At 27.2% G+C, this 14,125-nt stretch overlaps 4 protein-coding genes across 11 annotated transcripts; 2 read left to right on the top strand and 2 right to left on the bottom strand.

Moving 5' to 3' along the window:
• Positions 1–108: 108 nt before the first annotated feature.
• On the top strand, positions 109–2,109 carry LOC124952326 (eukaryotic translation initiation factor 4E type 2-like). 2 transcript variants are annotated; one of them, XM_047502022.1, is made up of 6 exons: positions 109–423; positions 931–1,015; positions 1,104–1,346; positions 1,447–1,599; positions 1,683–1,892; positions 1,966–2,109. In XM_047502022.1, the coding sequence occupies exons 1-5, from the start codon at positions 404–406 to the stop codon at positions 1,836–1,838; spliced, it is 657 nt and encodes a 218-aa protein (XP_047357978.1). In that variant the 5' UTR covers positions 109–403; the 3' UTR covers positions 1,839–1,892; positions 1,966–2,109. The 2 variants fall into 2 exon arrangements, with proteins under 2 accessions (XP_047357978.1, XP_047357979.1); XM_047502023.1 differs by having other exon boundaries at positions 110–423; positions 940–1,015.
• On the bottom strand, positions 2,102–5,563 carry LOC124952325 (motile sperm domain-containing protein 1-like). Of its 6 annotated transcripts, XM_047502015.1 has the most exons (9): positions 5,530–5,563; positions 5,175–5,221; positions 4,795–4,864; positions 4,334–4,510; positions 4,088–4,251; positions 3,843–4,002; positions 3,575–3,709; positions 2,882–3,025; positions 2,102–2,819 (listed from the first exon to the last, which is right to left on the bottom strand). In XM_047502015.1, exons 4-9 carry the CDS (start codon positions 4,476–4,478, stop codon positions 2,788–2,790), a joined length of 780 nt encoding a protein of 259 aa, XP_047357971.1. In that variant the 5' UTR covers positions 4,479–4,510; positions 4,795–4,864; positions 5,175–5,221; positions 5,530–5,563; the 3' UTR covers positions 2,102–2,787. The 6 variants fall into 6 exon arrangements, with proteins under 6 accessions (XP_047357971.1, XP_047357973.1, XP_047357975.1 ...); XM_047502017.1 differs by lacking the exon at positions 5,530–5,563 and having other exon boundaries at positions 5,081–5,177; XM_047502019.1 differs by lacking the exons at positions 4,795–4,864; positions 5,530–5,563 and having other exon boundaries at positions 5,175–5,418.
• LOC124952323 (mitochondrial carrier homolog 2-like) lies at positions 4,931–10,599 on the top strand. Of its 2 annotated transcripts, XM_047502014.1 has the most exons (10): positions 4,931–5,295; positions 5,416–6,015; positions 6,089–6,229; positions 6,301–6,385; positions 6,463–6,634; positions 6,724–6,855; positions 6,934–7,120; positions 7,190–7,257; positions 7,322–7,451; positions 8,208–10,599. In XM_047502014.1, the coding sequence occupies exons 3-10, from the start codon at positions 6,128–6,130 to the stop codon at positions 8,250–8,252; spliced, it is 921 nt and encodes a 306-aa protein (XP_047357970.1). In that variant the 5' UTR covers positions 4,931–5,295; positions 5,416–6,015; positions 6,089–6,127; the 3' UTR covers positions 8,253–10,599. The 2 variants fall into 2 exon arrangements, with proteins under 2 accessions (XP_047357970.1, XP_047357969.1); XM_047502013.1 differs by lacking the exon at positions 8,208–10,599 and having other exon boundaries at positions 4,934–5,295; positions 7,322–7,668.
• A 45-nt stretch (positions 10,600–10,644) lies between these two features.
• Positions 10,645–14,039, bottom strand: LOC124952318 (USP6 N-terminal-like protein). Its single transcript, XM_047501993.1, has 8 exons — positions 13,853–14,039; positions 13,214–13,453; positions 12,824–13,147; positions 12,564–12,751; positions 12,285–12,445; positions 11,889–12,209; positions 11,670–11,808; positions 10,645–11,237 (listed from the first exon to the last, which is right to left on the bottom strand). Exons 2-8 carry the CDS (start codon positions 13,366–13,368, stop codon positions 10,810–10,812), a joined length of 1,716 nt encoding a protein of 571 aa, XP_047357949.1. The 5' UTR covers positions 13,369–13,453; positions 13,853–14,039; the 3' UTR covers positions 10,645–10,809.
• Positions 14,040–14,125: the final 86 nt, after the last annotated feature.

The raw sequence follows: 14,125 nt of genomic DNA, 5'->3' as shown, positions 1-14,125 counted from the left end.
AAGATGACAGTTTATTATTTTCCTCAAAAAAAAAAAAAAAAAAAAAAAAAAAAAAAATGTACTTATTTGTATAACAAAAAAATATATCTTTTTACAAATTATCTCTATATTACCCTATATTTATTATACGCTATCAAATTTCTATGATACTATTTATAGATATATGTATATATATGTATACATTACAATTTTAGATTCACTGAGAGAATGATGTATTAAAACTAGGAAATTCTAGTAAAAGATTAGTATAGCCAACGTAAGGGCATTAAACTTCTTAATGCAATAAGTGATAAAGGAGAGAGATCAACAATCAAGTTTTTGTATTTATATTCCTACTTGTTGAAATATATCGTTTACAGTATTTTATTAATATTCTATATACATTTATACCTCTGCAAGAAACATGTCCAATAAATTTGAGGCGTAAGTGAAACTATAGTGTTTCTCTGATTTCATCGTGCTATTTTCGCAAGCAACTTTTATGGAGGTTAGATTCATTTTCAATGCAAAATTACTCGAGTAAAATATTTATCATACTCGTGACACGAAGCACCAGTTGTTAGAATAATCGTGTATAAATTTCTCTTCGATATGGACTTTCAGTGCTTCGATTTACAATATCCAGTGGAATGTAGAACGTGACATTTGTCACAATATATTGTATTGACTCGTGTTTTCATCATTTTTTTTTTTCTTTTTTTCTTCTTTTTAAAATTTACTAACCATGTTTTCGGAACTTGTTCGCTTCGATCTTGCAGTGTTTTCAAGTTAAAAAATTGAATGATTAATAATGCATACATTATACAAATTAATTCAAATGTGTATATACAACTGTGCCAGGCACATTATTTTTTAATAAATAAAATATGTGATTATTATTTCTTTTACGTATAGATAAAAAAAGGAAACATATTTTGTGAATTATGATAGTTCTTACAGATCAAAAACCAATGAAGACAGTGGAGACGAAGAAACCCAATCAAAGGACAGTCATAAAGTTGAAAAAGATCTATTAGTGAGTAGAACATTTGCAGCTTATTTTTAGTTTTACTTGCAAATTTAGATTTAGCAGTGCTTTATAAATCACATTTTTTTTTGTGTAGCCTCCTATAGAAATAAGTCCTCACGAGCACAAATTGCAATATGCATACGCGTTATGGTATAGTAGACGCAGTCCTGGTAAACAAACCAGCATACAGAGTTACGACCAGAATTTAAAATTGGTTGGTAGGTTCGCAAGTGTGGAACAATTTTGGGGTCTATACAGTCACTTAGTCAGACCATCAGAATTAACAACACACACAGACTTTCACTTATTTAAAGTGGGTATAAAACCTATGTGGGAGGTAAGTATTTTATCTTGATAATTATTTTTTATATTGCTTTAAATGAAAGTATTAAAATTAATTACGATAAATGTATACGATTAATGTACTTTAATTCCAGGATGAGGCAAACCAAAGAGGTGGTAAATGGATAGTAAGATTAAGAAAAGGCTTGGTGTCAAGATGTTGGGAAAATCTTATTTTAGCTATGTTAGGAGAGCAATTTATGGTAGGAGAGGAAATATGTGGTGCTGTTGTATCCATAAGGTTTCAAGTAAGAATAATTAATATCTTATCTACTATTTTTAATTTACTTCATTCAATTTGATATGTAAATATGTTTTTCTTTGAATCTAGGAAGATATAATTTGTGTTTGGAACAAAACAGCATCGGATGTTGCAACGACAGCAAGAATTAGAGATACACTTAGGAGAGTATTACATCTTCCAGCCAGTGCCTCTATGGAATATAAGACTCACAATGAAAGTTTAAAAAATGTTCATAGGCTTTAGAGCTATGAAGATCTGACTGCGATACATTTCAACCACTTTGTGGAGATTGTGAAGGCAAGTTATATATTTCTTGACAGGTAGAAGCCCCAAATGTAATTTATTTGACATTTTATTATTATACCAACAGATACTTGTGACGTGGTGGCAATTCTGACGATCAGAATATTTTGCAAATAATGAATTGGGCTAAACAACTGTTCGGTGAACCACTTTATTCACAAGTGTCATCATTGTAACTTATGTAAATAATAAATACACATTGCTAATGGTTGTCTGAATGCTTTTATTTAAAAATTGAAAAATTGTAACTTAATTGACTAATCAGTCTTTATGAAATACTTATATTGTTAAAAAAAAAAATTCATTTCCTCTCTAATATAAATGAAACTAATTCAGCTTGATTTGTATTATTTTGTAGAATATACAAAGATATCTTTATTGACATTTTCATATAATTCTTTTTATTAAGAATTTAAAATGGCAACCTACTGCACATAGAAAGATATTTACATATCTATATATGAGATCATATTTTTTTGAATGTATAATTATTAAAATGATTATAGATAGAGCACGTAGAGGAATCCTTGAGCTGCAAAACTAAATTATTCTATCTAAAGCTTTTTTGATTTTGATACATAAAAAAGGATTGGTGATATATCACATATATATGCATAATGTTTATATGTCATTGATTAAAAATATAAATTGAAATATTGTAATGAACGAAAAAAAATATAAAATGAAAGGAAATAAAATATCATAAATATTGGAAGTGCTCAAAAAATAGGCTAGCTACATAATACTTGTAAACTAGACCTGCATACATTTAAGAAAGATAAGACATCTAATATAAAAAAAGAAATATGCATTAATTGTGCTTTCACCCCATAATCCTATTTATTGTATAAAGTCTTTTTTTTTTTTTTTGTATATAACCAGCCACAAATTACAACCTTAAGATTATAATTGTTACCATACCTGTAACAAAATAGTACGTTACATATACTATATAATTTATAAATAATAAGTACTATACTTACCTAATACGAATGAAAATATTAATTTAAAATTTATGGAAAGATGGAGGTAATCAGGCACTGTGTGGCTACGTTCTCCTTCTGTAGGCAAGAGTAGCCCAGCTATGCAAATAATTCCTGCGATAAGTGCTACATAGTTTGTTCCTCCTGAAAGGTAATTTATTTTGTAATTCTGATAACATTGGTTTTTTGTTACACACACACAAACACACGCACACACGCGCGCCATTGTAATATTGACATTATATAAACTACACTTTATCTCTATATTTGCTGTAATTTAATATATTATATAACGAAATATAAATGTACAAGCTACAGATAATTAGTTATATTATAAAATATATGATAAGAACTGTACTTTGAACTTGTATATTCATAGTTTTCTAAAAAAAAAAGTATTGCCGAGACATCTAGTTAATATTAAAGATTGTTTATGTTCATAAAAAAAGCTATTAACCTGTAATAATGTAATAATTGTATTTTTTTAAAAAACAGATTGAAAAATATGGCAGAAGAATCTAGATTCTATTGTTATTCTTATAAGAACTTTCTATGTATAATGCATATAAAACGTACATCATTTTTTTGTAACTTCTCATAAAAATCATGTATATGAAAATTTTAATTATCAGTTTCATCATGTTGCAGTGTATTCATAGATCAGGAACTAAATTCAAATACTAACATATTAACCTTTATCCACAATGATACAATTGGCATTTTTCATATTTGAGCTCAGAAACATATTTGTAATTTTATCTTGAATTTCTCCATGAAATAAATCATACTGCAACTGTAATAAGTTTTTATGTATCTTGAGTGAAGTGTCTGTAATTATAAATTATTGTTGTGGAACATAGATAATGCAATACTTTTCAAATCCTATATTCTGCTGTTTTCAATAACCATACCTTTAAATTATCTTTGCAATCCATATTCAATTATAATATTTTATACTCACTGTCAATTGTTCTATTTTGAGTTATAAGCGCATATGACTGTTGTTGCCTAGTTTCATTTATCGGAAGCTGTTGAAACATTTCTGGATCTGGAGTTGCTCTTCCAGCAGTTTCTGAGGTTCCAGGTAACAATGTAGCTTCAACATCTCGTTTACCCGTTGCCTTTAAATATTGAAATGATATAAATATAAGACAAATATTTATAAATGCCTTAATGAATTAAGATCAATATTACTAATACTATTACCTGTTTACTTGGATGTTCTTGCATTTGTATCCTGAATTTATCAGTCACATTGCAATTACTAATTAAGAGTGCTGTATGCCTTACAACAATATCAACGCAACATTTTGCCTTTATTGTTCCTTCGGGATCAACAACTTTGTACTTATTTGGAGCAGTACAAAGCACTAAAAATATATTATAAAAATCATATTATAAATAATGTTATATCTCAAATAACTCTTTTACAAGAAATTCAATAAGATATACCTTTGAATTTTACTGGAAAATCATATGGATTATATAAAGTCAAAACTTGCTTATGAGTAGATTGATTTTCTAGATAAAAAGTAATACTTGAGGGGAAGACAAACACAGGTAATTTTCGAGGAGTTGCTGCTAACTGGGACTGCATTATGTATGATTATATTTACATAACCCATGCACCTACAAAAAATAAGTAACAGAAAATAACACATTTACAATTTAGCTCAGACTTAACAAAAACATGACAATTCATTTTGTGATTATTATCATTATTTTTTATATATAGTTTTTATATTACTATTAAAAGTATCATTTTTGTTATTATTATTATTATTATTATTATTATTATTATTATTACTGTTATTGTTGTTATTATTGTTATTATTATTATTATTGTTATTATTATTGTTATTATTAATATTCCATGTTATTGAATACACAATTAAATTTATTTCAAGACTCACATTACGATTAATCTAATCAAAAGTATTCCATCGTACCGCAAGGAATAATATATTTACTGCAGCAACTGACCTAAAAATATTTATGCCTTTGTCAAATGTAATGGTCGAATATAAACGTCATATGTTAGATCGGACTTTAACATGTGAATTAGTTCGAGTGGAATAAAAGTTATCGGTGGATGCTGATGCTCGTTTCACGCAAAATTTGTGCAATTCTTAAAAAATTTAATTTCACAATCATTTTATATCACTTCACAAAAAAAAAAGACCAATTATTTTAAATTACCATGAAATTTTGACAGATCGAAAGTTAGAAATAAACCAATAAAAACAATTTCTTCTTCTAATAATCATTTAAAGTGATATATCGAAATACTAACCAACATTGAAGAGACAACTGTTTTTCTTTCTTCTGCGTTGGCCTTCTCTAAATAATAACTTTTATTAAATTTGATTGGTCACAGTAAAGTTAAAATTGATTAAAGTCATATAAAATACGAAGTTAGTAAACTTGACCGTAATACGTTGATTAATGAACTATAAAATCTCAAAAGTAAAAGAGTTACATTGATCAAAACAATCCAAGTAATGATGATTTATAAACATATATTTCTTTTACAGTTGGCAACATTTGTTTAAACGAATCAAGGAATATTTATCGTTTATTTGATATAATCAAAGATTAAATGAGAATTGACGTTTTGAACTTAATATTTATAACACGATTGTACATACCTCAGTTATGTTTTTATTAAGACGTTTTCAAAAGACGTGCTTATGAATACTATCTTTTACTTTCACATGTATAATTTTGGTATACCTGACTAATAAGATGGTGTAGGAGTGGTAGCCCCTCTGATCTATTCGTGTACTACGTTTATGGTAAAGTTCAAGTGAATAAATTCTGAATATGATCGGCGATTTTGCTATTTTTTAATAACAGAATCGTAGAGAACATGGAACTTATATTCTGTTGGTTTTCGACAATATCTAATATGAAATTTATCGAATTATTATTTGCAAAAATATTTTCGATTAAAGATTAAATACGATATGTTATTGACTATCTTTCGATAATAGTTACAGTACAAAAGATAATTTCTTATGCTCGTGTTTTAAGCTTTTTTAAAAAAAATGCCGTTAGCCTAATTATTGAGAACTACGAGATTAAGAAAAAGAAATTTAATAAATTATTCTATCTAATAAATATCTTATATTATCGTGCGTATATTTTATTAAGCGCTTCATAATCTCATTTTTTATTTTCATTTTTACGGAATATATATATTTCCAGAAAAAATAATATAGTGAAGTAAAACTCGTGAAGTTAATTATGATTTCACAAAGAGAAGAACCTGTATGGTCTAATATAGCTATTCGTATGTTTATAAATACAATATCCCATCCAATCGAATATGCAAAGGTTTTGATACAGGTATGTATTATATTCAAAAATTATATATGCATTGAAAAGATAAAAGCTGTATATCTTTTAATAAATTTCAGATTGGTCATGAACCTATTTCACCACGTCCAACAGTGACATTATTTGGAAAATCAGCATTAGCTTTACCTAACGTTTTTCAATATGGCAAGTTTAAAATATTATAGAAATAAAAAATTTTTGTTAGCTTTGTTAAATAATTTTTTATATTGCAACTATTTCAGTTAGGTATATAAAAAATGTTGATGGATTTAGTGGATGTTATCGGGGACTTGTACCCAAACTTTGTGCATATACTATCAGTGCAGTAGCCTTTGAGAAAACTTCTGAATGCATTTCGTTCAGTGGTGAACCTGATCAAAATATTGACGATGAGGAATTATTAGAACCAGAAAGGTAAAGCTTGAATGCTTTAGGAAAACAACAGATTCTTCGCATATATGTAATTATAATTATAATTTAATAAATCTATATCAATATTACAGGCGTACTAAATGTATTCATGAACTTATACGGGATTTACTTAGTAGAATGGTGGGAATCATAGTAAGCCATCCATTAGATGTAATAATGTTAAGAATGATGGCCCAATTTGTAGGTGGTGAAATGAAATATAAGTTGGTTATATAAATATTAATTCTAACATATATAAATGTTATTTTATGTAAAACCTAAAATATTATTTTATGTTTTAGTGGATTGATTAGATCGTTTATAGAAGTATACAAGGAGAATGGAATTACAGGATATTATGCAGGATTAGTACCACGCCTAATTGCAAATGCTGCAGTATTAGTTCTTGTCAGTTCATCAACTTATGTCATTAATAAATATGTCATTCGTGATCAAGAATTAAAGACTTATACAGCTTCTACTATGAAAGTAAATATAAATTTGAATATAATAATCATTATTTACGTGTAAAGATTTACATAATTAAATAATTTTTAGTTTTTTGCAACAACCGTTACATATCCATTTTTGGTAGTATCTCATTGCATGGCAGTAAATAACTGCGGGTAAGTTAATGGTAATATATATTATATCAAATATAAATTAATCTAAGTTTTTTTTTTTTATAAGATTGGTTGCTGGTCTTCCTCCAAATATGCCAATTTATAATAGTTGGTTGGATTGCTGGTCTCATTTATCAAGTATCAATCAATTGAAAAGAGGCAGTAGTCTTTTATGGCGCTACTATACAGATCCTCAAGTAATTATGAATGAAAAAGCAATACCTATTTATAGAGATAATTTTTATCGGCAAAGTAAAATCCAATAAAAATCAATCCTAAATCACATATGTGTTACATTATGGTGTTCATCTAATTTATAAGGTACTTTATAATATTGTATAATGAAGATATAGATAGTTTTTACTATTTCAATATGTATTACAGTATAAAATATATACTAAAAACTTTGGATTATATGTTCAAACTATATATATATATATATACATATACATATATGATATATATATGATATATACCTTTAATGAGAACATCAATATGCATTGATGATAAGTTTATATAAATTAAACTGTAGTCGGAAACATTGCTTAAATGACTTGAAATTTTGTTAATATAAAATTAAATTATAATGTTTAATATCCCTTTATCAAAAAATTCCATTTTATTTAATATCTTTTCCAAGTGCTCCATTATTTTTGTCTTCTTTATTTCAAAGAAAAATTATTTGCTCAAAGTTTTAAAAAAGTCAAAATTTATTTTATTTCAGCGTCTTTATTGTTTGGGCGTTTTGTTAATTTACAATGAGATTTGTCAGGCATTAATCATTTACAGACACATGAGTATTGCATCATTAGATTGTGTGTACATATTTTCCTACATTTCTAATAATAATTTATTATACATGAAAGTTTATGCTAAGTTTTGCATTTGACACATGTATAAAAAAAATATTGACTTGAACTATAATCTTATACATTATACATATATTTTTCCAGGTAGTAAGTTTGAACTGTAATTTACCTACTAAAGCTGCAATATGAATGTGAATAATGAACAGAATGCATTTATTAATAATATATTATATATACTTAGTTTCTAATTAGTATTTAATAATTGAAAGTGAATATTACCAAAATTATTCTATACTATACAATGTTGATGTTGAAATATTTTAATAAAAAGAAAAAGAAAGAACTATATTTATAAATATTTAATTTGTTTTCAATGGTTATATAAAGGTTAATTCCCTACATAATATTTTGCTATGCTCAAGTAATAAAATAAATAAATCAAAAAATATATTTTATTCACAATAACAACTAAGATACACCACTTGTTTTTTCGTCAATCCTTCAACAATACTATTTTGACATTAATATTACTGTATGCAATAATTATCTTATATTGTAAAGATACATATTTATTCCTTAAATTTTCTTAATGTTTTTGAGTATAATTAATGTTAAGAAGTATTATGTTTGACCTTTTGTTACATGAAAAATATAAATGCAACTGTGTACTTAAAATGTTGCTAATATGAAAATTGTAAGCATTGTAAAATATTATATAATACACATATAACAGCTGATATTGAAAAAATTACTTTAGATAACATATTTTTTGAAGAATTGGGCAATCTTTAAGTGCTATATGCTTTAAATATCTGGTCCACTTATGATTTTTATGCACTTTATCGATTTTAACTGTTGTTGATATAAAAAAATTACATTCGTCATAATTTACTTTAATATCGTTTGGTTTTCAAGTTCTGTTCTTTCTTTTTAAGTTCTGTTTTAGGAATGTTATATTTACTGATGGCATTATAGTTTTTCACTATAAGTTATTGAAGATTTTGCATTTTGCACTTTGAACAATTAAATAAGTCATATTGATTGGAAATACATCAAATAAAAATAGAAGATCATTGGTCATTTTATTATCTTTTTTAAATATATTAAATTTGCACAATTAATACAATTTTTATGATATTTGTAATAGTTTATACATGTATTTCAAAAATTATAATGTCCAATGATCTTTTACTTTACCTAATACTTGATATTATAATATACAACTTGTACAGTTTTTGTTTCTTAAAAATATATGAATTTGCATATTTTATAATATGAGAATCTGCACTTTCTAATTCTTTGATTACAATTTTTATTTTTTATATATGAGCTTGTTTTATAAGAGATATATCTGCGAATGCATTGTCATACAATTTTATGGCATTGGATTATCCAGATTCATACAACACGATAAACATTTAATATTTGATCAACAAATTTTACTTATGCTATTAAATATAACAACTAATTGTTATAAGATCTGTTCATGTATTGGAATGTTTATAAACTAAAAATAGAAGTGTATATCTTAGTTCAACACTCACAACAGCAAGTATATCATTTCATGTCTAAATAGTATAGAGGAAATATAATACTAAACTGTCCATTACTCACATTCTTTAGTGAAGATTTGATGCAACTTTTTCATTGTATTTAACGACTTTCACATATCTTTAAGGATACTATTTATTTACAAAAGTATACTTCTTATAGTGTATGAATAATTGAAAAGAAAAACTTAGATGTAATCAAATTTTAATAATCCTACGGCAGTATAATACTTAATTTAAAACAGGATTTTATCCATAAATATATTAACTACTTCATAAGATTATCTTAACTTAGAAATAAAAAAGGTAGATAAAAATTTCAGATCTAGCATTAAAATATAAATATGAGATATATAAAACAATAGATTTCATGGAATTAAAGATAAATTAAGTGTTTATCAATTTTAAATCTGCAAAAAAAAAAAAAGACTGCTACTGCAATGCTTGGTGCTTTTGCATTGTTTAAAGCAAAATATGTTGTATGATACATTAAGGTGATAAAATTACTAAATTTAAGCATTAAAAATAAATTAATGGTACATTTCTTTCTATTATAATCATTGTTACAGCAGCATACTTTCTTACTTAAAGTTACTAGATGCAAATAAATAAATAATATTTGATCTACTATGATTAAGTTAGACACAAACTTTTCGTTTTTTCTATTAATTACTTGTTTTTAACTTGTTAGCTGCTTTCTGCATATTATCTTTCTGATTATTATCAATAGTACTCAACTGAATGTTGTGAACAATATAATATTTGGAATGCAAATGAAATGAAAATTCTGAATGCTAATAAAGCAAGGAATATCATTTTCATAGTGCTAGGAACATAGTAATTATATATTAATTTTTCATTGCTTCATATTTATACTTCATTGTCTTTTGTCATTGTCAATGAAGATTAATTAATTTTAAAACTAAGTTTTAATTAAACTTTTTTAATTGATAAATTGATTAGATGTACCATGTAATATTATAATTAGCTTTGCAATTATTTTCACATTATAAATATATCGATATTATCGATGATATTTTTGTTTCTGATTATCATCCTTCTATACATATTATATATATATAGATATATATATATATATCTTTTTTATTAGATATATACAACATACATCTAATTTCATTATTTTCGATTGTAGTAATACTATTTATAGTACTTGTTACGTAATTTCTATTCGTTATTTATTTTAGATCTAGTTCAAACTCTGGACTATCTAAAGAAAGTGGCTTAAGGTGTTCTACTATAGGAGTTTGATCGGGATCAACACGTATGCGGATTCTATTTGTTTCTAAAGACCGAGGAAGGGTGCGAGGAAGATCGTCCTTGTACGAAGTTGCGGAAGGTGAAGTATATGGTACATAGATTCGTACAATATCTGGACTTGGATGATGGGGCGTTGCCCTTGGTGTAAGCAAACCACCACTACCAGAACTACCATTAGAAAGATTGCTTTGAGTATCAAGACTATTGTCTAATGCTTGAGACCGTGTCGCGGAACTAAATACAGAAAGATCAGCTGTGGAGGTAACAGATGTGTCAGCCAAAGACCGATGTGAGCCATTGGGAGACGCACCATCGTCAAGACTTGGATCAAATGAGAATTTGCTCCCTGCACATACATTCACAATTTATTGCTTGTATTAGTATTTTGACGATTCGCTGTCTGTGCAAAGGTGTTCCTAATGTCATCACTGCAGATAGTTCTTTTATGATTCTATCAATTGATTGTTATAACTTTAATTAATACATATATGACCAGAAGTATTATGAAAGTAAAAAATATATTTACATTTATTACAAAAATTACAATGATTTTTTTTCAAAATATATTTCAATATTATAATCGACTTTTTCTTTATATCTAACTTTAACCCAGATTTTTTAAATCTGTTTTATAATCTAGTATTATATATAAGTATAATATCAATTGCTGAATCAATTTCAGTGTCACTCTTCTCATCTGTATCACCCTCATATATGGGCCGACAAATAGTAATATCTCTGCTATTGTGTGTGGTATTGTCACTAGATTCAAACTTACCACCAAGGCCACCACTACTTGGATCAACTGGCGTTGTACTTTCTCTGCCTTCCTCGACGAGAGCCATATCCCTTCGTTGTACTACCGACTCGCGCATCATATGTTGTGCTTCACTGAATTCTTCACTACGTCGTCCAACCTGTATAAGCGTAATATTATAATCACTTAATATAATTATTTTTATATTAAAGATATTTTATTTAATTCGCGTTATAATACCTTGCTAGTGAAAGAGGGTTCTTTAAATGTACCAACTGGATACTGTGGTAATTCATGTGGTAAGGGAGGACCTGGATATTCTAATTTGGCACGTTTTAGTTCTTCCATGCAACGTTCCATGGTATTAATTACGGTATCATCATTAAATCCAAAGTCTTGTTCCAATTTAATTTGCAAATAATTACAAAATTCATCAAGACTTTCCATCGGCATTAAATTACGTTTATGCATTTTCATAATAGTATATGCCATTGCAGGTAAAATGCGGTCTCCATCCAGTAAAAATATATCCCAAATACGCAGACCAAGGCTAACAGGCGTCTACAAGGCAATATAGGGAATTTTACTTAGATGTACATTAATATTTTTCTAAAATGCAATATACACAGTGCTTACTCGTTCTTGGAAAACAACAAAGAACCATTTCAATGCATATAATATAGAATCGCAACCACACTTATCAAGTTTTCGTTTTAGTTTTGGTAGAAATTTATTCATTATTTTATCATGATGTTCGATGAAGCGATTTAGTTTAGGAAAACCATCAACATAAAATCCTAGAAATCAAAAATGCTTATACTCTTTAATACATGCATCACATACATGCTGTGTTATATTAATTATATAAAAAAAGCTCAAGCATAATTAATAATTGTCATTACAAGATATACTTACCGTGCATACTATATTTTTTATCGGCAAGTAATACAGACAAACCCCAAAATGCATCTTCTTCATCCATATACAGTAAAAGTAATCCAGCCAAAACTGACATTCCTTGACAATAACCTACTTCCATGTTGTACATACTATAAGCAGCTAATACATAGAACATAGACCGTTGTTTTATGCTATATCTCTCCCTGCAGAAAAGTTTTGTTTATTATCTAGAACTTAAATAATGTAAATAAAAAAATATTTATACTATTACATACCTATAATTGATATGATCCCTATATTGTCTAGCAACATCAGCATCAATTTGCCGAATTTCAGTGGACCAATGACGTGCAAGTTTAAGCATTTCTTCATACTTGCCTGCTTGTTCTTCCTTTAGAGTTTTTATTCCTAGTAATAAAGTCCATACTTGACCTCTAAATCTATTTGGAATACCTTTATATATTCTACGACGTAATTTCTCCTTAGTCGATGAACTCTCCCATTGTTTTGTCATTTTTTCCCATTTTTTCAATCTTTGTATTTCTATTTGATCAAGTCTTATTTCATTTGCACCTAACCTTCGTGGTAATCGCTTATCGCTGTACAACAAGCAAGATATTAGATGATAAATGATATATTTAAATTTATCTTCACAAAATACATACTGTATAAATCCATATCTATCTGTAGTATGATAAACTTCATAACCAGGATCTTCCCATGCATCAATTTGGGCTCCATGTTCTCTGCCACGGTCATAGCAGCTGAATATTCTATCACGCTCTGCAGCTGACCGTGTCAATAACTCTTCCTCATTCATTCCACGTTTGAATGCTCGACCAATCTCTTACAAACATTCCGTCTCATTAGTAATGATCTACAGATCAAAGATTATTCTCCCTTATCTAAAATATAAGATAATTATGTTAACCTTCTTTTAAATGTATCTATTAAAATATATATTGGTAAGAGATGAAAATGCATAAGTTAATATAAGATTGTGTATCCATGTGTATATACACACATATATATATGTGTGTATATATATACATATATATATATATATCATATATATCTCGTGCAATAAGAGGTTTATTCATATTACAGCTGGAAAGATATTGCCAATACATATGTATATATTTATTGCATTTAACTAAAGGCAAGAACGACTAATAATAATATAATACGATATATATCATAAGAAATTGCGTAAATATCTATAAAATCGTATGATATTAAATTAATGACATACTACAAGCTAAAAGGTTATATATAAACAGTAAGTTGAACGTTCACATACGTACCGTTTGTCGTTATTGAACCGTATGTACATAAATACTGTAAATTCAAATACGGAAATATTTTCTGCGTTTCATATTATATAGATATATTACTTTCTTGGAAGGAGCCCTTCGTTTAGCAAAACTACCGTATATCGTCAAGCCGGATTTGGATGTTCCCACTTCCCATTCCACAGTAATACCAACATAAAAGTTATATACTCATCCAACCAGTGAAGTTTTAACGAAGAAAAAGGCGAATAGTCATAGCATCGATCGTTTTTAGATTTAAATTTT

The sequence above is a fragment of the Vespa velutina genome, chromosome 10, assembly GCF_912470025.1.
Source record: "Vespa velutina chromosome 10, iVesVel2.1, whole genome shotgun sequence".
NCBI lineage: Eukaryota > Metazoa > Arthropoda > Insecta > Hymenoptera > Vespidae > Vespa > Vespa velutina.
Note: the sequence above shows the minus strand (reverse complement) of the source record. Positions and strands in the feature narration are given on the sequence as shown.

Coding starts and splice junctions, on each gene's coding strand:
- LOC124952326 (XM_047502022.1), top strand. CDS start 404: ATGTCCAATAAATTTGAGGC. Junction 424..930: donor ATGTCCAATAAATTTGAGGC/GTAAGTGAAACT, acceptor GAATTATGATAG/TTCTTACAGATCAAAAACCA. Junction 1,016..1,103: donor AAGTTGAAAAAGATCTATTA/GTGAGTAGAACA, acceptor TTTTTTGTGTAG/CCTCCTATAGAAATAAGTCC.
- LOC124952325 (XM_047502015.1), bottom strand. CDS start 4,478: ATGCAGTCCCAGTTAGCAGCAACTCCTCGAAAATTACCTGTGTTTGTC. Junction 4,003..4,087: donor AAGAACATCCAAGTAAACAG/GTAATAGTATTA, acceptor CAATATTTAAAG/GCAACGGGTAAACGAGATGT. Junction 3,710..3,842: donor TCAAAATAGAACAATTGACA/GTGAGTATAAAA, acceptor TTATAATTACAG/ACACTTCACTCAAGATACAT.
- LOC124952323 (XM_047502013.1), top strand. CDS start 6,128: ATGATTTCACAAAGAGAAGAACCTGTATGGTCTAATATAGCTATTCGT. Junction 6,856..6,933: donor GGTGGTGAAATGAAATATAA/GTTGGTTATATA, acceptor TTTATGTTTTAG/TGGATTGATTAGATCGTTTA. Junction 7,258..7,321: donor ATGGCAGTAAATAACTGCGG/GTAAGTTAATGG, acceptor TTTTTTTATAAG/ATTGGTTGCTGGTCTTCCTC.
- LOC124952318 (XM_047501993.1), bottom strand. CDS start 13,368: ATGAATGAGGAAGAGTTATTGACACGGTCAGCTGCAGAGCGTGATAGA. Junction 13,148..13,213: donor GATAGATATGGATTTATACA/GTATGTATTTTG, acceptor CTTGTTGTACAG/CGATAAGCGATTACCACGAA. Junction 12,446..12,563: donor TAAAAAATATAGTATGCACG/GTAAGTATATCT, acceptor TTTGATTTCTAG/GATTTTATGTTGATGGTTTT.